At 43.0% G+C, this 23771-nt stretch overlaps 1 protein-coding gene across 1 annotated transcript in view; it reads right to left on the minus strand.

Moving 5' to 3' along the window:
* LOC119777371 (titin-like) overlaps window positions 1–23771 on the minus strand; it is a 214274-nt gene that overhangs the window by 156804 nt on the left and 33699 nt on the right. Inside the window, exons 34-42 of the mRNA XM_038276228.1 lie at window positions 23476–23760; window positions 23263–23388; window positions 22458–22646; window positions 17743–17793; window positions 2680–6492; window positions 1691–1969; window positions 866–1429; window positions 418–699; window positions 48–326 (exon numbers count right to left, since the gene is read on the minus strand). Of these exons, the coding sequence (XP_038132156.1) occupies window positions 48–326; window positions 418–699; window positions 866–1429; window positions 1691–1969; window positions 2680–6492; window positions 17743–17793; window positions 22458–22646; window positions 23263–23388; window positions 23476–23760 (5868 nt within the window). The remainder of the gene's footprint in view (window positions 1–47; window positions 327–417; window positions 700–865; window positions 1430–1690; window positions 1970–2679; window positions 6493–17742; window positions 17794–22457; window positions 22647–23262; window positions 23389–23475; window positions 23761–23771) is intronic.

Here is a 23771-nt window from a genome sequence, read left to right on the forward strand (position 1 = left end):
ACTCTAAGTTGCAGCACTGTTGTTCGGCCTGTAAAGTGTTCACCAACCTTTCAGCTTAGCTGAGGCCTTGGTGGTTACCTTCCCAACATCATTGGATATGACACACTGGTAATCACCAATGTCTGCACTTTCAAAGGTCTGGATCTCCAGCCTTGAAAGAGAGTCTTGGGAAATGATTTTATATTTCTGATCAACTGTTATTGGCTTCTTATTTTTTATCCAACTGATTTCAAAGGGAGCTGTTCCTCCAATCTCACACTCCAGGTGAGCGGCTTCACCTTTCACAGCTTCTACAGTCTGCAGGTCTTTTCTAATGAACGGAGGCTCTGAATGTCAAAAGATTTTGGTGTATTTAGTTAAAACCAAGGATTCCAGAGCTGAAAACAAACAATCTCAGAAGCCTATCGAGGGACAAACCTTTAACAGCAACCAGAGCACTGCAGCTCTCACTACCGGCATTGTTTGACACCTCACATGTGTAACCCCCACTGTCTGTCACCTGGAGGTTCATTATTTCCAAGCATGTAACTCCATTTTTAAAGGTGATTTTATATTTCTCTCCATCACTAAGCTCTATGTCGTTCCAGAACCAGTGGATGTGAAGTTCAGGCGATCCTTTAATACTGCACTGTAAACGTGCAGCTGCACCCTGCTTCCAGGTAATCTTAGGTTCCATTTTCTTGACAAAAGCAGGAGGCTCTGAAAGAGTGTTTAGAGACACATAGACTTTATACACATTAACAAAGCAGACAGAAAAGCATCAGCATTAAAAAATACAAAACAAAGGACAACACAGCAACACATTAGAAACAGCTGGAGGGGAGTGCAAACAACCACCAGAGATTTTTCACCTGCAGTTTCTTACCTTGTACAGTAACCACAGCCTCACAGGAGGAGCTCCCAGCCTCATTTGTGGCTGTGCAAACATATATCCCAGAGTCCTTCAGTTTGGACTTGGGGATCTCTAGAATGGCCACCTTATCCTCAAAGGACAGTTTACAGTCCATGCTCAAGTGGACTTTTTTGCCATCCCTTGTCCAGGTGACAGTCACAGCTGTGTCCTCATCCACCTGGCACTCCAGCCTCAGCGGGTCATTGACAGCAACAGACGTTGGCTGAAAGGTCCTAACAAAGATGGGCTTACCTATAACCGTAAGCTCTGTGGTAAAAGTAGCTGTGCCAACGCTGTTGGAGGCCTTGCAGAGGTACACCCCCTTATCAGCCAACTCAAGACTTTTAATCTGAAGAGAATATTTGTTCCTTTCACTTTTTATCACATAATTCCCTTCAGACATTATGGCTAAGTTGTCCTTGTGCCAGACAACCTCCATTGGTGACGATCCAGTAAGTGAGCATTGAAGAACGGCTTGTTTTCCCACAAATAGGGTCATTGGCTCTGGTTTTGAAACAAATACTGGTGGATACATCTCTACAGAAAGCAGGTAGGACAGACACAACGCTTAACTCAGTTGCAAGACACATCAGAAACAAACAAAACTTTCTAACATGTTGAGGGATGTGTGTTTCACAGAGAAGACAATTTAAAACCACTGCAGGAATCAAACAAGCACCATCTTTCAGTGTTGACGAGTAACATTAAAACAGAACATAAATATAATTCTCTCTCTCTGTCTCCAACACATACATGCACAGCCACTTGGAAAAAAGGAAGTTCCCACTGGGACATTACCAGTTACGATGAGAGAGGCGGTGCAGCTGTCAAGGCCGTGCTGGTTTGAAGCTTTGCAGGAGTATTCACCACTGTCAGCCTTCACAGGATTCAGGAGCTCCAGGGAAGAGCCTGTATGGCTGCTGATGATCCGGTACTTCTCACTCTGTCTTATTTCTATACCAGCTTTGTACCATTTAAAGGTCACGTTCGGAGCATCCTCGGTCTCACAGTCAAACTTTGCTTGACCCCCAACGTTGATCTCAACAGGGTTGATTTTCTGCCTGAAAACTGGTGGCACTGTGGCAAATGAAAAGAGTTAAAAGTAGATGTTAGTTATGTTATCTCCACCTATCATTGTATGTAAAAGAAATGGACAGATAAGGAACGTGAAAGGTGAAATGTACAGCAATGGTGGAAGGCAACTCAAAAATGACTGTGAGGAAGAAGAGCAAGAACATTAACCCCAGATGGTTCTAATGGGGCTATGGTTCCAGCTAAAAGGAGGAGGGAAAAAAAACTTGAAAGTGTTGGAATGGCAAGTTGAAGCCCTCTAACATGCAGAAAGACTGGCAATGTGGCAAGAATGAACCTAGGACTGTGACAGAACAAAGATTCAGACCCCGTTGATGCTGCATGCCAAAGTGATTCTAAAAAGGCTTTGAGAGTGTCCAAAAGACCAGATGCTTGACCAATATTGCAATGTGGTAATAGACCACAGGACCTTATGGTGACCTTTGCAAAACTATGGTGACTCTGGTCTTTTGGACATACTAATCAAGAGAGATATGAAACAAACAGAACAGAAGGTGAGTTAGTAGAATCCAGTGCCCTGTGAACAGTGCTCATGCCGAGCTATGAAATGGAGAGAAAAACCAAAGTGACAGATACAAAGTGCTTGAATGTTGACAGAGGCTTGAAATGAATAAACTTGTGAATTAGTAGTTGATCTCAGAGGAAATGGATGGGTGAATGGATGAATGGTACAAATAATTCTCCTGTTAGCAAACCTCTTGGGACCACAGTGAGTCTTGAAGACGTTGTTGTCCTGCCGGCTTCATTCTCAGCCTCACAAACATATTCGCCTTGATGTCTCTCCTTGACAACTTTGTTGATAATCAGTGAGTATGTGTCATGGTCTTGTACACACTTGAACTCTTTGCCAGATTTCACCAATTGGCCATTGAAAAACCAAGTTACCTTCACTGCATGTTTAATGGTTGTGCTAAAAGTGACTTCGCTATTTTCTTCTATGGACAAGTCCTCTAGGGACATGACAATTTCAGGGTATTCTCTCTGCTCTGGTCTGGATACTGTAAACTCTTCTTTGAAGATTTCCTCCCTGTGCTCCTGCTGGATGCTGACACCTATTTGTTCAGTAGAGGTGAGGGAAGGAGGGAGAGCAGTAGGGACAAAAGCAACCCCTTCATCTTTTTCTTTATATTCTACCATTACAGATTTTACCTCTTTCTTTGCAACTTTAACTGACTGTTCAAAGGCCATCTGAGCTTCTGTGGTTATTTTAGTCTTGGATGAAACAGACTTTTCTGTTTTGGATTCTTGCACTGCAACCAGTCTCTCTGCTGTAGCACATTGATCTATGACCTTAGATTCAAGCTTAAGTGCAGCAGCCTGAGATTTCACAGCTGTTATATCTACTGTGCCCTCTGTCACATGCACAGTCTCTACCATTGTAGAAAGCATTTGCTTCGACCTGGCTGAGGTAACCTGAGCCTTTTGAGGTTTGTCCAGCTGCATGGTGCCCGGGCGCTCTGAGGTAAGAACATGGGCCTCCTGGTAGACTATAGAGTGGAACGCTGCTTGAAGTTCGGTCCTAAGATCAGCTGTCTGTGGGTATTCCCCTTCAAAAGCTAGTGTGATCTCTACAGGGGCACCTGTTGTTGTAATCAGATATGTAAACATAGAGCGTTTGGGTTCTCGCTGAACTTTGACCTCCTGAACTTCCACAGCCTGGAACCTTCCAACAACATCAGCCAGCAAGACAGGCTGGTCACTGGCCACAGCAGACTGGAGAGCCTCTCTAAGTTGTCGCTGTATGTTCAGACTGGATGGTTTAGGCAACTGAATCAAAAACGTCATCTCTTTGGGGAGAATTGTGCTCTCTTTAGATTCTGATACCATCAATGACATTTTTGGCTGTGTGCTAACTACAACTTTTGTTGACTCAGACTTGCAGATTTCTCGAGAGTGCTCCCCTGTCAATACTTGCTTCTCATCCATCACAATTGATTGCCTAATGGACTGACCCTCCTGGATCTGAACAGCAAAGTCCTGTTCTGCTGCCTCCAGAGAAATGCTGCTCTCGGTGGAGATCTCCTTCTCCTCAATTTGGACTGGTTCAGTGGGCATTTTGGGCTCTACAGTTGTCTGACACTTGAATGTGTCTACACCTGACAGATTTTCTGCATGACCCTCTTCTAAGACCTGACTGTCTGCTACATTGGTGACGTTCATCACATTCCAGCGATCTTCCTTCTGCACTAAAGCTCTCTGGTGCTTAAAGTCAACAGTAATGGGGGTTTCCTTTGGAAGTTGCATGGGCTGGTAGGAAACCTGGAGGATATTATGAGGCTTGGGTTCAGTTCGACATTTAGACTGAACTCCACTGACTGGCAAATCTAGCTCAGCAATGTAATTTGCTGTCAACTCCCTCCTTTCTTCTGAAATGGCTGCATGGCTTCTTGATTTTTCTTGCTTTTGAGTTGCCACCTGTTGATCAGGCTTTTCAGCTGTGAGAAGATTCTCTTTGGGCAGCACCTCTACAGGTTGGGTTGACTGAAGATGCAACAGAGTTGGAGCCTCTTTTTGGGGTTCAATGGTTGTTGAAGTGGCCTTGGCCTCAAACTCTGATGAGTCTTCACAAATAACTGTTCTCTGCTCATCCTGACTGACAGTGTGCAGCAAAGTGGGACTCGTCCTGGTTTCTGCCTGTTCAGTTTCAGGTTTTTCACAGCTGAAACTCTTCTCAGATGGAAGGAGGTCCTGGTCTGTGATGACCTGCAGGTGCAGCACCTTTCCACTTTCTACCTTTGACTGAATAGTCACAGTGCTCTCCATGCATGGCAGCTCTTGCGTGGGGTCAGCCTGCAGTACTTGCCTTTCTTCTGCATTTAACGCCGCCTTCAGTATCTTATCCTTAGAGAACTGGGCTGCCTCTTCAGCAGGCATCTGCAAGGAGAACTCTGTCTCCTTGGAAAAGGTCTGTTTAGACTCACTTACTGAGGCTAAAATCGGTCGGCTCGGTTCTTTCTTACTGGTGGATTCTACAGCAGTATCTGCAGTTGCTAGCTCAGCTGTGTGGCCTTCTTCGAGTGGCTGTTTCTCTGCAGACTGGGCTGAATATAAAATCTTGTCACCTTCCTTAACCCTGTAGCCTTTCTCTTGTTGTTGTCCAGGGATATCCTCAGACTGCTCTCTCATGATAGAAAGCTGTGACTCCACCTGATATCCGCTGACCAGCTGCTTGGGCTCGGAACTTGCTTTGACTTTCGCAGGCTGCCTATCATGAAGAGGCTCTGTGCTGACAGTAGAAAGAGGGGTGAGTTCCTCCGCCACAGCAGACATTAATTTTGACTGTTTTTCTCTTGCTAGCTGCAGCTCAATGACCTCAGGGCTTTGAAGGCGGTCACAGTGCTGCTCTGTGAGACCCTGACTTTCCTCCACAGAGGATGTAAATGCTGCCATGTGAAGCTGTTTCCCTGGAACAGCTGATGATTGAGGAGGGTGAGTGGAAACCAGAGAGACACGCTCCTCTACCTCATGAGTCTGAAGCACAGCAGCCTGTTGTGTCAACATCTCACGATGGATAGTTGCAGCAGAAATATTAACCTCTCCAAGCGAGCTCACCTGCTCACTTGGAATTATCTTCCTGTCTTCGGTGCCAATGGTGTAAACCATCTGATCTGACCGGGTTCTGTCCTGGCCAGGCAGACTGACCTGGTACAGACGAGACTCCGTTGCCTGTTCTGATACTGACACTTTAGAGGCTTTCTTCTGTACTATGGTCAGCTGCTCGTCTTTGGGAGGAACTGAGGTCGACTCCTTAAACACAACCAGCTCAGCTCCGCAAGTCGCCTCACCAAACTGGTTGGAGGCTTTGCATGTGTATAAGCCACTGTCTTCTTGTTTGGCAGTCTTGATATTAAGCAGGCCGGATCCGTCTGGGTTGGCTACCATTATACAGTTTCTACTGGGCTGGATTTGGAAAGCCCCTTTGAACCATTTCACATCAGGAACCGGGTCTCCTGTGGCTTTGTAATTAAAATACACCTCCCCTCCCTCTGAACACCTCACGGGTTGGATCTGAACAATAAAAGTAGGTGGTTGACCTGTGACCTTAAACATCTTCTCCACCCACCTCTCTGCCTGGCTGATATCAGGCTTTTTCACTTCTAGGTATGTTGTGCATGTTGTCTGCCCAAACCTGTTGGTAGCAGTGCAAGAATACTCACCCTCATACTCTGAAGTAACTTTGGTGATCACTAAGGTGTATTCCTCCTTCTCCTCTACCATTCTGTAAACTGAGGAACTCTTTATCACCCTACCATTGTGAGACCATTGAACAATAGGCTTTGGAAAGCCGGACACCTTAACAGTAAGCCTAGCAGTTTCCCCTGAGGCTATGGCTGCTGGAGACAGCTGGCTGAGGAAAACTGGCTTTTCTTTCTTTTTCTCTAAAGTGGAAGAGTAACGTTTTGGCTCTGGCTTGAGTTCAAGTGTTTTAGATTTCTGTGGTAACTGGACACCAGTGTAGAAGGTTTCCTCTCGTTCTTCCACAGTGGTGATGGTGGTGCTAGAACTCTCTGTCGGGAAATATTAAGCAACACTGAAAACAATGGCCACAAATTAAACCTATAATAAACAAATTAGTGCAAGCAATTACAACAACAAAAAGAAAACTCTTTCCATGAGGATTCAACACTTTATTGGAAACGTAGGTGTAGTTAATTAACAGAAAGTATATGGTGGACTCAAATGGATTGAAAAAGACAATCCTGTGATATATTCTACATTAGATCATTGAAATAGATTTTGCAAACCATTTTGGAATTTACAATTGGGTACAATTTCAATTGCAAAAGTTTTTTTGGACATTTTTCTTAGCCTGGCCAGCATATCAATCTGGAAAAGATCAGATTTTAAAGGTGTGACTAAAAGAGTCAGCAGAAACAGGTTATACGCATCAGATAACTGATGTGATGAAAAAAAACTGCTTTTGTTATAAAGAAATCCCCTTACAGCAAACAGTTGTTAACATTTTTTAGCTCCTTCAGGACATAATGAAGGGCATCAATAACACATCGCTCCATTGAAGCTGCAGTCTTGACTGTTATGGTTACAAAAAAGCACTTACTATGGCCTCGCTTCCCACACTGTGATTGGTCTGATCTGTTTTAGACCGGACAATATCACAGTAGTATCACAGTAGGAGGATGATTTGGACCATGTGTAAGTTAGTCTGGCTGGCCAGGCTACAGTTCTATACCATGTGCATCTGTTTTCTTTTTAACTGCCTTCAACACTGTTGTTCATCAGTTAAATCTTTTCTATATAACGGACTAAATTTTTCATTTAGCTCGCACAACGGTATGAAAAATTTTGTTACAATGTCTGCTTATTCTGTTTGATAGGTGAAAATTATATATTTTTAGACATGACATTTTTCTAAAACTCGTTTTGTTTATATACTGTGTATTTATACTATAAATGCATATACTTATATAGTGTGTTATTCTCTCACGTTTTTATGGATTAAGGCACCCTATCAAACATAATATAAGCTGCAAAAAGTAATGGTTATCCATTTTTTTTTTGTTGAAAATTATGTATTAAAAAGTTAAAATGTTCTTTTCATCTTGTCATTTTACGCTAATTTAATCATAGCTGTAGACTTTACATTCACTCCTTTTGTTTTTCTTGGTTATTACATTAAGCATTTTAAATGACATCCATTCTCTGTGTCCTTCAGCTGTATAATTAGCAATCTTTTACTAGTTTTATATTACTCATACAATTATCATGGTTTACAATCCTAAATACATGTGAAAGAAAAAGATGATGATATTTGACCCAAAAGTAAGAATAAAATCCCACTTTTTAAAAACAAGTTTTATCTTGGTTTAAAGTTTTTTTTTAAACAAATCATATTCACACTCAAATTTTACATCATGAAACATTTTATTGTATAAACTCAGACAAACTAAACTGTACAGATAAGCCACAAATGTTTATGTTAAAACTACATTTTTCTCATTGTTTTTTTTTCCTCTTATGTTATAGAGCACTCACACACTCCTAACAGTACATATATATACAAAACATTCAAACCTTCGTTTCTTAAAAAAGTTTCACAGTGTTGTCCTTTTTTAAAATCGCTTCTCTTTCTCTTAATTTTCAACCAGATTTATTGTTTTGCTGAAAAAGCTAAAATACATCCAGATCATGAGGCATCCGAACAACATCGCCAAAATAAATGGTTTAAGTCAGTAATACAGAACATTTGAAAGGTTTTTGAAATGTATTTCAGATAAGATTTTTTTTTAATAAACTCTCATTTTAATGTTACTGAACTTTAGAAAATGAATAGATCATTAAAATTAAAGCTGATAATAAATTATATCTTAAGAAACTCATTCATATATTAAGCTGTCTGAAAACCAAAATGCAAAATGGTTCATCTTGTCCCAAATTAGGTTTCTAATAAAAAATAATAAAATAAATTGATAAATAATGACAAACAAATATCTGTTGTAATCACTGTAAGAACAAGAACATACAATATAAATATAATAAATCTCTCAGTATCTTCATAAAGGCTTATTTTTATTTTTGCTGTATCATCAGTGCAAACATGTTTTTCCACCAATAACACTAAACTTTAGTTTAACATTTGTGACTAAATATTGCACTTGTCATTTTCCTTACATGGACAGTTGCAAAGGTCAAGTAAACAGCATAACTAAAACATTCAAACAGTAAAGCTCTGTGTGTTATCAACTTAAACCAGGACTAAAACTAATCAGGTTTTAAATGACAAGTCAGACTAACATTCTGACAAACAGAAACACAGAGCAGGACAGCAGAAACTCTGGTGCATGTCTCATCGTTGCTTTTAAACCAGTTCCGAAGCATATGTGAAATCAATTTGCCAGCAGCTAGTTAGCACTGCAGCCTCACAGCTATGAGGGTTGTGTGTGAACGAATCACTGCTTAGTTTGTGTGTCTCTGTGGTTGACAGGTAAGCAGTTAAAGGGGAAAACCTTGTAAAAGAGACAATTCAAAGTTGCCTTTTTTGGTTTATCTTTGTGTGACTAAGCCTTAACCTCTAGAAAATCTTCAGCAGAGCTGCTGTTTCAGTGCAGCCAGCAGAGTTTTGGATTAAGCACTTGTACTCCCCAGCATCACTCTGGGTCACATTGGTAATGAGCAGATTAAAATGACCAGCGCTTTTTTCCTGGATTATGCATCTACTGTCAGTGACCAGCTCTCCGTCTTTGTACCACTGAGCTGTGGGGTTTGGTTTGCCGCTCACCAAACACTGGAGAATGACAGGCGTCCCTACAGCTGCAGTGACGTTAGTCAATGGGATGATGCATTTGGGAGGAACCTCAGTCACCTGGAATTGAAAGCTGCACATATCAGAAGACTTCCCTTTGAACTCGATCTTTTCATCCTTTGCCGGTTCAGCAAACACATCAAAGTTGACACTAACATATTTCTGCCCTTGTTCACTGGTTTGGTGATCAGTGTTAGCCACCAACCTCACTGCCCGTTGCGACTCATCGCCCTCTTGCTCAAACTCAAACTCAAGTTCAATTTCAGACACCTGTTCACCATCAAACGACGTGTTGCCAACCATCAGATCAAACTTCTGGGGTTGGACTTTAGCGCTTCCTAAAGACACAGCAGTCAGCTCCCTGCCTCTGGTCTTCCCTGAAAAGGCTTTCACACTTATTACCACCAGTGAGGCTCGACACAGTGTCTCCCCAACAAGGTTTATCGCCCTGCAGGTATAAACTCCACTGTCCTGTGTCGTTACCTTACAGATTTTCAGGAAGTGGTTATCTCCATCAGAGGAGTGCAGGTATTTCTTTGTATTGTGTGGGATTTTTTTGTCCCCTCTGAACCAGGACACAATAGGAGATGGGATTCCCATTAGAGAGCACTCAAACATAACAGTGGTACCCTCCGGGGTTTCCATGTCACAGATTGGATTGATGAACCTTGGAGGCATCTCTGTGACCTCAAAAGCTATTTTCAAGTCATCATGCTCCTGAGTGACAAAATCTACAGTGCCCTCCTCATAAATACTGGGTAACACGTCCAGCGATATAATCATGCTCTTGTTGTCTTCAGTGTACTCAGGAATGGTGATGATCTTAACTTGCTTCTCAAACTCCTTGACCTCATTTTCATCCAGTTCTACCTCTAGCAGAATCTCCTGAGGCGATGGAGAACGGGAGGAGTCGTTCTCCTCTACATCAAACTCCATCACATGCTGATGCGTGACAGCAGGAGGTGCTGGCATGAACCTTACCTCCTGTGACACAACCACAACTAGAGCAACACTTCTCGCTTCCCCAACATAATTCACAGCCTCACAGATATATTCTCCCTGGTCAGCTTTGGTAACATTATTAATGACTAACGTAATGTTATCACAATCTCTGTCCATTCTAACCCTCTCGTCTGCCACCAGTTGGGTTTTGTTGAAGAACCACTTCACCTCAGGGGAAGGCAGGCCAAAAACCTCAGCGTAAAATGTCAGTGTTTCATTTTCAAACACTCTTTTCTTAATTAGAGGCTTGAGAAAAGCTGGAGGGATTCCCTGCACTTTTTCCTGAAGGGTGGCCATTCCTAACGACCCTTTTCCCTGAGAAAGAAATCTATTTTCATCCAAACTTCCTCCATTTGTATCAGTTTTAACACCCTCATCAGCAGGAGAGTCGAGGAACTGAACTGGTGAGAAGAACTTCTCAGTGGAACCTGCTGTTGAGGGTCTCTTATGCTGTACTGTAGAGAAGGGAAACTCATCAGGTGTCATAAATCCACTAGGTACATCGGAGCTGGGAGTGTGGAAGGACGGTGGTGATTTGAGAGTGTGAAGGGACTCTGCAATTGGTTGTGAAACCTCAGTAGAAGAGCCGGGAGTGTAAAACCTTTCAGGAATCTCAGCTATCTCTTCGCTCACAGTACTACCAATCTCTATAGACATCTCAGATTCGGGGGTTAGAGGCCTACCCCAGTCAGTTGGAGGGTTGTAGTACTCGTACACAGCCCCAAACGTGACCTCCTCCTCCTCCATGGGGCCAGGTTCTACTGCTCCTCCCTCAGCCTCAGCTGCCCAGGCGCCTTCTGGAGCAGCTCCTTCCTCTTCCAGTTGAGAAGCAGGTGGTTTTACTGGATTGTCTATGTCCTGGTTTCGGATATTTTTTGGGCGTATGGGGTTTACATCCGCAGCATATTTTGCTTTTTTTTCAAGCCTGGCTTTATCTCCAGTTTGTTCTTCTGCGTCAGTCCTTGAGTCTGGCATACTGACATATATGCCACTGTCCATGGATGGCTCTGGGATTGACATAAACCTTTCACCAATGGCTATACTCTCATTTATCTCCTCTGAAATGGATCTCTTTTCAAACCCATCCTTGAGAGTTCCACCTTCAACCAATGACTCTTCAACTATAGCTGCATCAAGTCCAAGAGACAAATTGAAATCCATATCTTGAGTCATAAACTGTTTCTCAGTTTCAAAATGTCCAAAAATTGCTTTTGGTGCCACACCTTCCACTGCAGGAGCTCTAACCAAACGTTTGGTTGTAGGAACCTTCTCGGACTTGAAAGGAATGAAGCTGCTAGTTCTGTCAAACTGTTCCTTGGTCTGTTCTCTGATCATCTCAACCTTACCAGTCTGAATATGGTCTTCGAGACAAACAGGTTTCTCTGGCTTTGGCCTGAACAGCGTTTGAGACTCCTGTGCCTCTTCTACAAAGTGTTTCAGAGCATCATGACTTTCCAATACATTGGTTTCTTGTTCATCCCCGGAGGCCTGGAAAGTCTCCAACACTACAGGTTCAGTTACTTCAGGAGCATAAGGATTTACTGAAGGAGGTTCTGCTGGTGCATTGTCCAGTCTGAGGGCAATGTCTTCCTGTTGTTGGTCTGCAGAAATGGCCACAGCAGGTATAAACTCCTCTGGAAACTGTGTTTCTTTTCTCTGCTCCTCAGGAGATGGAGGTGTAATTAGAGCAACTGGTGAGTCAGATTCAAAAGCTTGTTTGATCTTTGAAACTTTAATGATGGCAGCAGAACCGTGAAGACCACAGCCTGACAGAGTTGGGGGCTCTTTAGAAGGAGCAAATCTGGACTTTGGGGCTTTGACACCCATATCCGATGGAGGATGTGAAATTAGAGGTTTATCCTCAGTAAAAGAAATGGCAGACATGTTTACAGTGGCAGGTTTCTTGATACTCTCAGTTAATTCTCCAGTGAACTTGTTTACTCTTCCAGATAAAGTGATGCCTTCTCCCTCCACAGCTTCTCCTTGCTCTGAAAACAGCACAGGTTTGTGGAGTTGACTTGACACATGGCAGATGCTAGTGACCTCCCCAAGCTTATTTTTAGCCAGACATCTGTACATTCCAGCATCTACGCATCTAAAAGCATGAATGTGAAGTCTGTACACTTCATTATCTACTTCAGCTTGATATTTACCAGACATGATATCAAGGCAAGTATGATTAAAATACCAGGTGGCTTCAGGAACAGGATCCCCAGTGATAATGCACTCCAACACTGCAGTGCTGCCCTCGGAACAAGTCACATTCTCTAGTTCACTCACAATGCAAGGGGCTTCTCCCACCACATCAAATGAGAAGGTAAATTTATGTTTCAATGTCTGTGAAGCCCCATCATCACTGGTCACCTCTGGATTTCTCTCCGGCAAAGCCTGAAATCGTTCCTCAATACTCTCTTCAGGCATTTCAGGGAGAGGAGTTGCAGCTGTAATCCGAATCTCTACAGGCGAAGAGGTGAATGATTCATCTGACGATCGGCGTTTATGGACCACAGTTTGAGGAACTTGCAGTGTTGCCTTTCCAGTATCCATATAGGTCTGAATTTCTTTCTCTAAGAGAGTCTCCTGCACCCCCAGTTCCTCTGTAACTACCACTTCCTGGGGGACCTTTTTGGATGCTTTCTTATCTGAAATCTCAAGAGTAGCACTGCAGATGGATTTTCCGTGCTTGTTGGTTATGATGCAGTCATATCTCCCCTCATGATCGGTTGTTGGATAAAATACAGTAAGCTTAGAGTGGTAGGATTTGCTAATGATATCATAATCTGGGTTGTCTGCAATTGGGTTGCCATCTTTGAGCCAGTTAACATCAGGAAGAGGATCCCCTTGGAACTGGCAAGTAAACTCAGTCATCCCACCAGTTTTAACTTTAAGTGAAAGTATTTCTTTTACAAATATCGGGGGAGAGCCTGGAGATTCTGTATTGCTTTGTTTTACCCTTTGATACTCGGTATGTTTAAACTCATTTTTTTTTGCAGCTTGTGCAGATCTTTGTTCTCCATTTCCTCTATGTCTAAATGAATCTTCATCTCTTTCATCTTTTTGTGCACCTGCTAAACCTTGTCTCCATCCACTCTTCTTTCCGGCGGTTCCTATCTCCTCTTTTAAATCTCTCTCATCTCTTACATCTGTCTGGAAGCGTTGGTGGCTGTCTCTGTTGCTGGACTCAGAATAGTGCTCCCTGCTCATTGTTCTCTCAGCTGTTCCTCCCATATCATCTAATGGAACTGAAGGTTGATAAGGTAAAACTACTTTTTCAGGGGCAACAGGGGCACCCACCTTAAGAGATAAAGTCCTGCCTTTGAGAGGAGTCGGTGTGACAAAGGACTGCTCATTTTCTGCAGCTTGTTGAGCAGCTGGAAGTTTTGCATTTGGAAATGCAAGTGTTGAATCATGATGGATTTCATGGTGCACTGGAGGAAGACTAGACTCAAACCCAGGGCCAGTTTGTTTACAGTGATTGTCCAAAGCCCACTCTGACTCCAGCTCAGCCACCTCTTCTTGCTCAACAACATCTTCTTGCCATTTTCTTATACGCTGAGCCATTGCCTCTTCCTCACTTACAAAGTAATCACTGTCTGTCTGCAGTCTGGTCTCACGGCCTTCTGTCGGCAGCTCCTCAGCTGGTGGCCACTGAGAGATATTCCCCTTCTGGTCTTCGAAAGCGGTTGAGGATGAGCCAGTCAGCAACTTCTCCTCAGCTGTTTGTCCAGGAAAAACCCTTTGGTTGTGGGCCAACAGGGGTTGCTGAAATTTTGGCAATGCAGAGGTTTCTGGGAAGGTTTTTTTAACCTCAGAAGTCATCTTAGCCTGTAATGAAGGATAATGCTCTGCCCAATCTGACTCTACCTCCACAGCCTGCTGTTGTTCCAGAAGAACATCCTGCTGCCATTTCATGATCCTCTGAGTAAGGGCCTCCTCTTCACTGACAAACTTCTCACTCTCACTTTTTAGTTCAGAGATGTTCTCTTGTGAAAGCTGGAGCTCTCGTTGTTCTCCAGTCCTCTCATATAACTTCTTCTCCATTCTGACTCTTGCCCTAGGTGACTGAACTTCCCCTTCCATTGTTTTACCTTTTATCTTGGGAGATTTCTGTGCTATCATCAGAACTTCTGGTTCCTGTTGTTCTATTTGGGTCTTCACTCTGGCTTTAGGTAGGACAGCAGATTGTTCTTCTTCTACTGCTCTAACTGCCACTGTGTGCGGTTTTGACTTTGGATTGTGAGAATGAAGTGGATCAACTGGTGGTCCTTTCTCCACCACCTCCTGCTGAGTATAAATGCAGTCCTGGGGCTTCATGTATTGGGTATCGGCTGGCAAAGGCAGATCGGTTTCAGGGTTAAAGGTCTCTTCCTCTGACATTCGCACACCCTGCTGCCATTTCCTAATTCGTAGAGCCAGAAGTTTTTCCTCGCACTCTACCCTCTCAGCTTCCAGGCTTTTTTCATAGTGATCCCTCAGAGACTCCTCTGGTTTAGCTCTTGGTTTAGCAGGATCAAAAGCAGGAGACTTCTCTACTTCCTGTCCTCTGACTTTTATTTTAGGTGATTTTGGAGTTGCGGCCTCAAGATCTAGTGGACTTGCCTTTAACATGGGAGATTTATTGAAAGAAGAGGGTGTGGTCTCAGCTCCCTCAGTTGATTTTTCCTCCAGAACATCCGGATGGGAGTAAGAGTATCCTGTGGGTTCCATGTACTCCACTTCAGCTTGCAGGGGAACATCAGCTTCTTGGTGAAATATTTCCTGCTCTGACATGACGCTTCCTTGCTGCCATTTCCGAATCCGCAAAGCAAGGAGTTTGTCCTCACACTCTTTCCTCTCAGCTTCCAAGCTCTTCTCATACTGGGCTCTCAGGGATTCCTTCTCATAAGAATCATCTCCTTCAGAGCTTTCTGGGATTTGAGATATTTCCTCACTTCCACTGAGGAGCGGAGCATCCTTTTTAACACAAATCCTGGGTTCCAGATCTTTGTGGGACACCCCAACCTCTGTCTTTTCAGTTTCCACTTTGTGATATTTACTTACCATTAGCTGAACTCCAGTATCAGCTTGAGACTCAAGGGCTGGTTTGTCCTCCAGTTGTTCTGTGATTTTATCAACTGATTTTCTCTCTTCCTGGTGTAAAGTCATGCCGACCAGCTCACCTTTCATTATCTGAATGGCTCTGGTTCTAGACTGAGGTTCAAATGAGTGTCTTGTCCTAGGGTGAGAGGGTTGCCTGCCTGAGGCTTTCTCACCCTCATCGCGTGGTCGGCTGAAATGCTGGACATCAGGCAGAGAGGCAGGCTTTAACCTCAACCTCTCTACATACTCTGCATAGCTGGACTCACTAGCAACCGACTCCGCCTCAAACTCAGAAGAGGACATAGTGGAAATAGAAAGTCTCTTCTTCTGTTTCACCGCTTTCTGCAGGGTTGTAAGCTTTGCCCGCACCTCATTGTGGAGGCTTTCAGTGTCGCTGAACCGGTCACTGTACCTGTCACTGCACCTGTCACTAAACTTATCGCTGAATCTACCTCCAGTGCGCCGGTCGCAGTAGATATCACTGAACCTATCATTAAATCGCTCCGACCTGTCAAACATGGGGGGAGGGGATGGGGCACGCTCAGAGGCAGTCTCCAAACGTCTGGATTCCTTCTCTGATTGTTTGTCTAAAGAACCTGTACTAGATCTAAAGTACACGGTGCGCACCAGGGCAGTCTTGGATCGGGACCTACCCTGGTGGACTTTGGACATCTTGTCAAACGGAGATCCTACACATCTAAGATCAACCCTAAACTTCCTCTCCTTCCTCTGCTCTGCCAAGTTGTCCACACTCTCATGCGCCTTGGCTGAGCGCCGGACAAAGCCTAGATAGTTAGCAGACTGCTCCTCCCTGAGCGAAACCAAAAGTGATGCTGTGGACTCAGCAGAACCCTCTGAGTTTAAGGCCATCACCTTATAACTGCCAGAATCTTTTTCCCTGATACTATCAATAATAAGACTTGTGGTGTGCATGTGCATCTTGCTGTCTGTAAAGATCCTACGTCTGCGCTCCTTGGGGATAGATCTGTTGTTATGAAACCAAAGAACAGTCGGCACAGGGCAAGCCACCAGTTTACACCTTAACTCCACCGGTTCCCCTTCAAGGACCGACTGGAACTTGAGTTTCTTTGTGAAGGACGGTTTAATGTTCTCCGTCCATGAGCTGATTGACGAGGTTCTGCTGGAGCAGCGGTTAGCCGACACCAATCCATGATCGAGAAACTCCTCAGTGTCGGAGAAGGCTCCGCGGAGCTGCCGGGTGCCGCTGAGCTCACTGATGCTGCGTACGTCTTCCCTTTGGTGATACAACACTTCTGCAAACAAAAGCACACGACAGTCAGAACGGCAAGCGCCCCAGGGGGTAAAGAGAGATGGATAGGATGATCTTTAATGGGAATATATTAAATGCATGCAGGGAGTCACAATGCCATAAAAAATAATTTCACTCACCATATTTGTTCGAATAAACGCAAGACTTGATTCTTTTTATTAGAAACCTGCAGGAAGTTTTGATCCTTCGTCTGTGGAAATTTCTTCAAGAGAGATTATTTTATGATTGTTAAAACATGTCGGCCAACATTCGCTTGTTGTTCTTTCTGATGGTTGCGCTTTTGCTAGAATGTTCCTTACCTGACTTGCAGACAGCAGAATAAACGCCCTTTCTAATCTTTAACAGGCTATGAATGAAGCTCAAGCTCTCCAATATCGATTTTTCATTTCAGGAAATTAAAAAGAAAATGAAGCCGTAAAATTGTGTGAGAAGGCGTTTATTCGAACTAATATAGTTTGACTGGTGTTATTTTGGAAGCAAACCACAGGAATCACATCCCACTATCTGCAAGCCAGGCTAGGACAGATTCTGCAGGAAGACTGTATCAGTCCCAGATGCAGAAGACCTCCATATCTTTTAAAGGGCATTTCAAGTCTTTGAAAAGAGCTTTAAAAGACACACATCCTGTGCCTTTTTCTCTGGGATCAGGGGAACCTTCATGCCGAAATGAGTTTAAGGATGCAAAGTCTTTAAAAACTGGAACAAGCAAGTTCTTTCAGTGCTTCTCCTGGAGGAAACCATGGAATGTCATCAAAACAGAAGAAACAGGTGGAGTTTTTCCTTTGAATCGCAGAAATCTGACATGCAACTGTGGAAAATAACATACTTCTTAAAGGGACAGTTCAACTTTTTATCTTGTTCCCAAGTCTGTGGGTGCAGGACAACTCTGATCCAATCAACAAGCATGCATCTGCACATCAGTTTCTCTCATCAGGACCTTCATGGCTTCTCCGTGTCAAGAAACATCTCAGAACCACAGCTTGGATCAGAGTTAGCTGCTAACAGACTACTTTTGCAAAGAAAAGTCAGGAACCGGGTTAAACTGTCCCTTTTTTTCCATTCATTGTGTTCTCTGGTGTGATCGCAGTAATCGTTTGTAATAAGGCCATAGAGGCGAGCTCTTACCTTTGACTTCCTCTTCAACTGTGGCTTCAATCTGCTCCCTCACAAGAGTCACTGTAGAGGAAAGAGACATCAGTGCATCAGTTAGCCTGACGATGCAACAGCTCTGCCATAAACTAAATAAATTCCTCTTAACACAAGGAGGTGGCATCACTTTATGACCACGTGTATGATGTGCGTTTCTGTCTGAGCTTTGTTGCAAACACCACTAAACCTCTGAAGGTGTGTCGGCGTTCTGTCAGACCAGCATAGCTATAGTCAACATGAATGCGCAAGACATCAGATTTGCATTTATACCGTTAGTTTTGTTTGAAAATTACACTTTAAACTATCTCAACATGCAGGTATCCCTTTAGTCATGTACCAAAAAAAACAATTTAAGGTCAGATCGCCATATGCTTCAAAAGACACCAAAAAGTAAGTAATTATATATATTTTTTTTGTACATGACTTAATGGATACACACCCGTTGAGGTAGTTTGAAGTGTATTTTTCATACAAAACTAAAGGGATAAACTAAAGGAATAAGCTAAAGGGATGAACGGGTTTTGACTACGGGTATACGGGTCTGACTGGGTATGCTCATCTGACAGAACGCCGGCACCAAGGTGTGCAACGTGGATCCTCTCTAGATCAGAACATCTAACAGACACCAAAGCTCTTCGCTCCATTCCTGAGGCATGCAGGAAAAGCTGTGTTTATCCTGATTGGTCTACAAATGAAACTAACTGTGAAGGACCAGAATGAGCTTCCCCAGCTAACTGAGCTACAGTAACTGTTGGATTAAACTCTTTGGAGAAGCATGTGGCCTCGTTCACTACTGTTTCTTGTTTGGTTTATTCTCAAAACATAAAGAGCACTGCAGATTTTCTCCAGTCCAGTAATCATCACATCAACTTTTAGGACCAAACTGCTTGTATAACCATAAATATGTATTTATTGTTTCTAATGGCAGCTTATAATAGGCACTGCGGACTTGGGTCCATGAACAATTTCCCCAAGGGGACAATAAAGTATATTCTATTCTATTCTAACTGAGGCAACTGGACTTTGGCTTAGTTTTCACACAAATCCAAGAGTCTTTGCCAATTCAATCTGCTGCCACAGAGCAACCAGTAGTTTAGGCGCTGATGTATTTAAGCAGCGTGAATGTCTATTCTCCTGAGCATATTCCAATTCAGATGCAAATCAAAGACCCATAGCATGTTCTTCTGGATTTATTGAGTCTTTGGTCAGGCATTGGTAAAGTGATTGGTATTTTGTTAAAATAGAAAAACCCTCACTGAACAGAGGGGCAGGATTGTGGCTTCAGCTTTCAAGCATTTACAGTTATTGGTCATAATGCAATGCCTGATGAATGTAAATTCTCAACACAGAGGCTTGAACCCAATAGCCTGCCAAGGATTTAATGTCAGAGAGCAACATCACCCAAAATGAAAAGGATTCTTTTTTTGCTGAGAAAAAGGTTTCAATGATTAAAAAGAAACAAAAAAAAAAAACAACTGCTAGATGTAACCACAACATACTGGATAATTTAAAGATTGAGTCATAAAATGATATTTTGATGAATAATAAAAAATACAAAGTGTTGCGATTTAGATGTTATACAAAAAAAAAAAAAAAAAAAAACAGATTGGAGCTTATAGACCAAAACCAACGGATACAAGCAATAAAGAAAAAGGGATGATGTCCAGGGAGACTGGAGATAGAGAACGGTTTTATTGGTTGGAACAATGGAGAAATAGGAAGGATGATCAAAGAGGTTAAATGTCTGAAGTTTACTGTGCAGAAAGAGCAGAAGGGAGGCTGGATGAATGATGGGATTGATCCTTGGAAGGAAGACCAGGAAGGAGGAGGAGACAACTCCAGGAGTCAAACAAATGGAAGATTTGACAGAAGAGGTTTGTGGTGTTAGTCAGGGCTAAAGATCGTCTGAGGGATGTCCCGATGTTTCGGTTTTACAGGAGCACCAATCCAAAGCAGCTCCTTCCTCCCTAACTGGTTCTGTTTGGTGATTTGCTGCTCAGATACTTCACCACTTTTCACACTAAATGAATCAAAACCAAAAACTTTGACTGCTTTAACATCTGAAGAAGGTTTAAGGAGGAGAGTTAAATTGAAACTATCTTGTAATTTTGATGTAATTTTTAGACTGATTTGATCCGTTTTAGGTGTTTAAATACATTCAAATCCTAAAAATAAGGTCCTGTTTCTGGCTGGAAACCCGTTTCCTGCCTTGCTCTGCTTCCAGAGAATCAGAATATATGAATCTAACGTATTAGTGGTACCCTGCAGCTGAGACCCTCAACCCATAAAGCTCTGGTCTGGTTCAGGACATCCTCTCAGGTTTTAGTTTGAAGAAGAGTGAATGAAACTCGAAGAAAGGAACGTGAAGATTTAGAGGGAGTCTGGCAGCAAACCGACACATCCAGGTGTTACCTTCTTCTTCTTCTTCTTCTGCTCTGATAACGGTGAGGCTCGCCGAACACGCAGCCTCCCCGGCTTTATTCGCTGCCCTGCAGGTGTACTGCCCCGCGTGCTCAGAGAAAGCGTCCACTATGATGAGCGTGGCGACGTTGGTCACCTCGTCGAAGTGGAACACTACGTTCTTGGAAGGCTGGACCGGCTGCCGGTTGTGGAACCACCTGATTTCCGGCTTGGGGGTGCCGGATACACGCGCGTGGAAGCGGGCCACTTCCCCGTGGCTCACTGTGAAGCTCGTGATTGGCTGGATGAACATCGGCTTTTGACCAAGCGCTTTCTTTAGGCTGGAGGAGACGTGCCACTGAGGCTCAGCGGGGCCACCCACTGTCTGACTTTGCCCTGAAAGGAAGCATGTTCAGAGCCAGATCTTTATTTACTACATTTTTAGTCCTCACTAATGTTCTGCGGGGGACTAAAGGACTGAAAGTTACTTTAAAAACAAGAATAGACTCAGCTTCAGAATCCAGGATTTATTAAAAACCAGTTTAAAGGGTTTAAAGTATCAACGAGTTGCAAACAAGAGGTACTAATTAATGAATGAACATAATTACAAGATGGAAATGCATCAGCAGTTAAGTTAGAGAAACAACTGCTGTCCTCCATCAGTCTGTTTGGGTTATGAAGCTGTTTAAACTGTTTAAAGGTTCCTCCTGATTTCTCATATTGACAAAAAAAGAAGTGATAGAAAAATAAAGCGCTTCCGTTCCTGTTCTAAAGGCTTCCGTCACTAAAAAAGGACTCATCTACGGAAGAGGATTAGGGCCACTAAAAAAAAAAAAAAAAGTTAACTGATTTTAAATTTTATTTCAGTTTAACATGGGGAAAAAAGTCAGAATTCTGACTTTAATCTCAGAATTCTGACTTTTTTTCTCAGAATTCTGGCTTTAATCTCAGAATTCTGAGATTAAAGTCAGAATTCTGACTTTTTTCCCATACTAAACTGAAATAAAATTTAAAAATCAGTTAATTTTTTTTTTTCCCACTGGCCCTAATCCTCTTCGGTACTCATCAGCTTATTTAGAAGGTTTAAAGTAATTTTAAATACTGAATCTAAATTAGGGGTCAGAAATTTAAATATGGGTCAATAGTGTTAAATAAAAACAATAAAAAAACAACTAATGGTTTGAAATATTGATAAATTACAAAAAAACCTGAAACATGAATAAAGTGACTGGAAAGCTCTGAAAAATGTTCTTAAACTGGATGGAATCGTTTCAATTTCATCCTTCAACACATTTAGACCATCCTTGTTCACAGATACTTGCAGCTGCTTCTCTACAGTCATATTTGGGTTTTCTGTTGTGTTTTAAAATGCATTTTATGTACATATTACTAATGTATTGTATTTATTTTAGCCCTACTTTTCTTTTCCGAAGTGGTTATTCCACTTGTCAGGCCACCATTGTAAATAAGAACTTGTTCTTAATGACTTGTTGTTTAAAAAGGCAACATATTTCCTATAGTAGAAATTTACCAAAGACAATCGGTTGTGTTTTATGTAATATTTGAAGCTCTAAATGATCTATTTCGATGGACATGGGTTGAAATGGCTCCTTGGATTTTAAAGGTTGCAGACCTCTGATCTAAAAGAACTGCAGCAATCAGGAGGCATGTGCCCAAAGCAGGAAGGCACAGGACCATTAGAGGGGGAACCAAAACCAACAAAGCAGCACCAGCACCTCAGCGGCACAGAGCGGTTGAGGGTCGATGAGTTTGGCTGTCAAAGAATCAAGCATCAACTCCTTTGAAAACTAGTCTAGGCTCAGATCTGATTTCATCCATCTAAAGTCTGACCTCAACTGGGCCACTAACAGGTAAGGAACCTGAACGCAGCAGCAAATCTACAGCAGCACAACCATCCAAAGCTCAGACCCTCGTGGCATTAAGTCCTGTCAGATCCTTCATGAACTGAAGCAACATTGGAAAGAAGATGGATCAGGTCAGGATTCCTCCACAAGCTGAGCAGCTATAAGATCAGACAGAAATATTTCCTTAGAGTTTGCTGAAGGTGGTTCTGTAAGCTGCTCCATCAGGAGGTGAAACGTTTCTGAGTTTTGGTTTAAATTTGTTAAAATATGAAGGATTTATATCATCTCCTAAAAGAAGCAAAGCTTTAAAAAAGAACGAGTAAAATAGTTAATATATAAATGACTCTGGCTTTGTTCTAGGTTCTGTTTTCTAGATATAGATCTAGAATGTCTAGCTTTCATTACTCATTCCTAGGAGACACCTACCATCCAGTGTGAGAGTGGCAGAGCAGAAGACTTTCCCGGCGTTGTTCGTGGCCACGCAGGTGTATTCGCCTTCATCCTCCTGGTAAACTCTGGAGATCTCCAGCTGGCAGCTGTCGTCGAACTGAGACATCCGGAAGAAGTCGGACTGCTTGATCTCCTTCTCCTTGTGGAACCAACTGATCTTCACGTCTGAGACAGGAGAAGCACAGTTTGGAGGTTAAACCTTTCCTCCAAAGAGATTTACAAAACATCAGCACAGATTTAGACTTAACACAACAGAAACTGTTTATTCCACAGAGACTGTTGCTGGTGAAGATTCTCAGTCATCCAGGTCATTGTCCTTCCAAAAAACTTCAATCTACTGGACTTTGACCCTCAGCCCCTTTACAGGCAACAGAAGACCTCGCCTATTCAGCCAGGCCAACAATTGCCTTTAACGACCCCCCTTTCAGTGACATAGACAGTAGGGTTGGGAATTGATACGATTTTCACGATTCCGATTCCCTTATTGATTCTGGTAAACGATGAACTTGTTAAGTGCACGGTGACTTTCATCTACCTTCGCCTGGGACTTTTTTTTTTTTTATGCTCCAACATAACCTTAGAGGCATTAATGCTGATACTTGGACTTACATTTTTTGTTCATAAACCTACATTTAATTGTTAACTAGGCTTATTAACTTTAGTTTTAAGACTTGAACTATTTCACTCTCCGGCTGCTTGTGGCTCCTGGTTGTAATTTATACCTCAACGTTTCTGATTGGTTTAAAGTTTCAATGCTGTCAATCGTAGGTTTTGTTCTCACCATCGCCACGGACTCGGCACTGGAAGTGAGCTGGTTCTCCCTCTCTGGCTGAGGTGTCGGAGATGGGGGAGACGATGACGGGCGGAGAGATGGGGGCAGCGGAGTCTGGGGAGACCACCTCTGACACTGCAGAACACAAACAGGATCAGTACACATCCACAACTTTTACATTAACGGATTTCTGTGCTCTTTAGGCAGGACGTCCCGTCTTACCCTCCACGTTGAGCGTGGCAGTGCTGGTGGCCGTGCCATAGTCGTTTTTGGCTTCGCAGTTGTAGATGGCGGCATCCTCGGGGAAGACCTCGATCAGAAGCAGGGTGTGCTCATTCCCGTCGTGCAGGAACTTGCACTTGAAGCCTGGCGACAGAGCCTGGGAGTTTTTGTACCAGGAGACCTGCGGTTGAGGAACGCCGCTGACCTCCACAGAGAAGCGGGCTGGCTTTCCTGCTTCAACCGACTGGGGCTCCATGTGACGGAGGACTTGAGGAGGCTCTGGGACTAAAAGGGTT

The sequence above is a fragment of the Cyprinodon tularosa genome, unplaced genomic scaffold (genome assembly GCF_016077235.1).
Source record: "Cyprinodon tularosa strain WSP-4 unplaced genomic scaffold, ASM1607723v1 ctg123, whole genome shotgun sequence".
In the NCBI taxonomy this organism is placed as follows: Eukaryota; Metazoa; Chordata; class Actinopteri; order Cyprinodontiformes; family Cyprinodontidae; genus Cyprinodon; species Cyprinodon tularosa.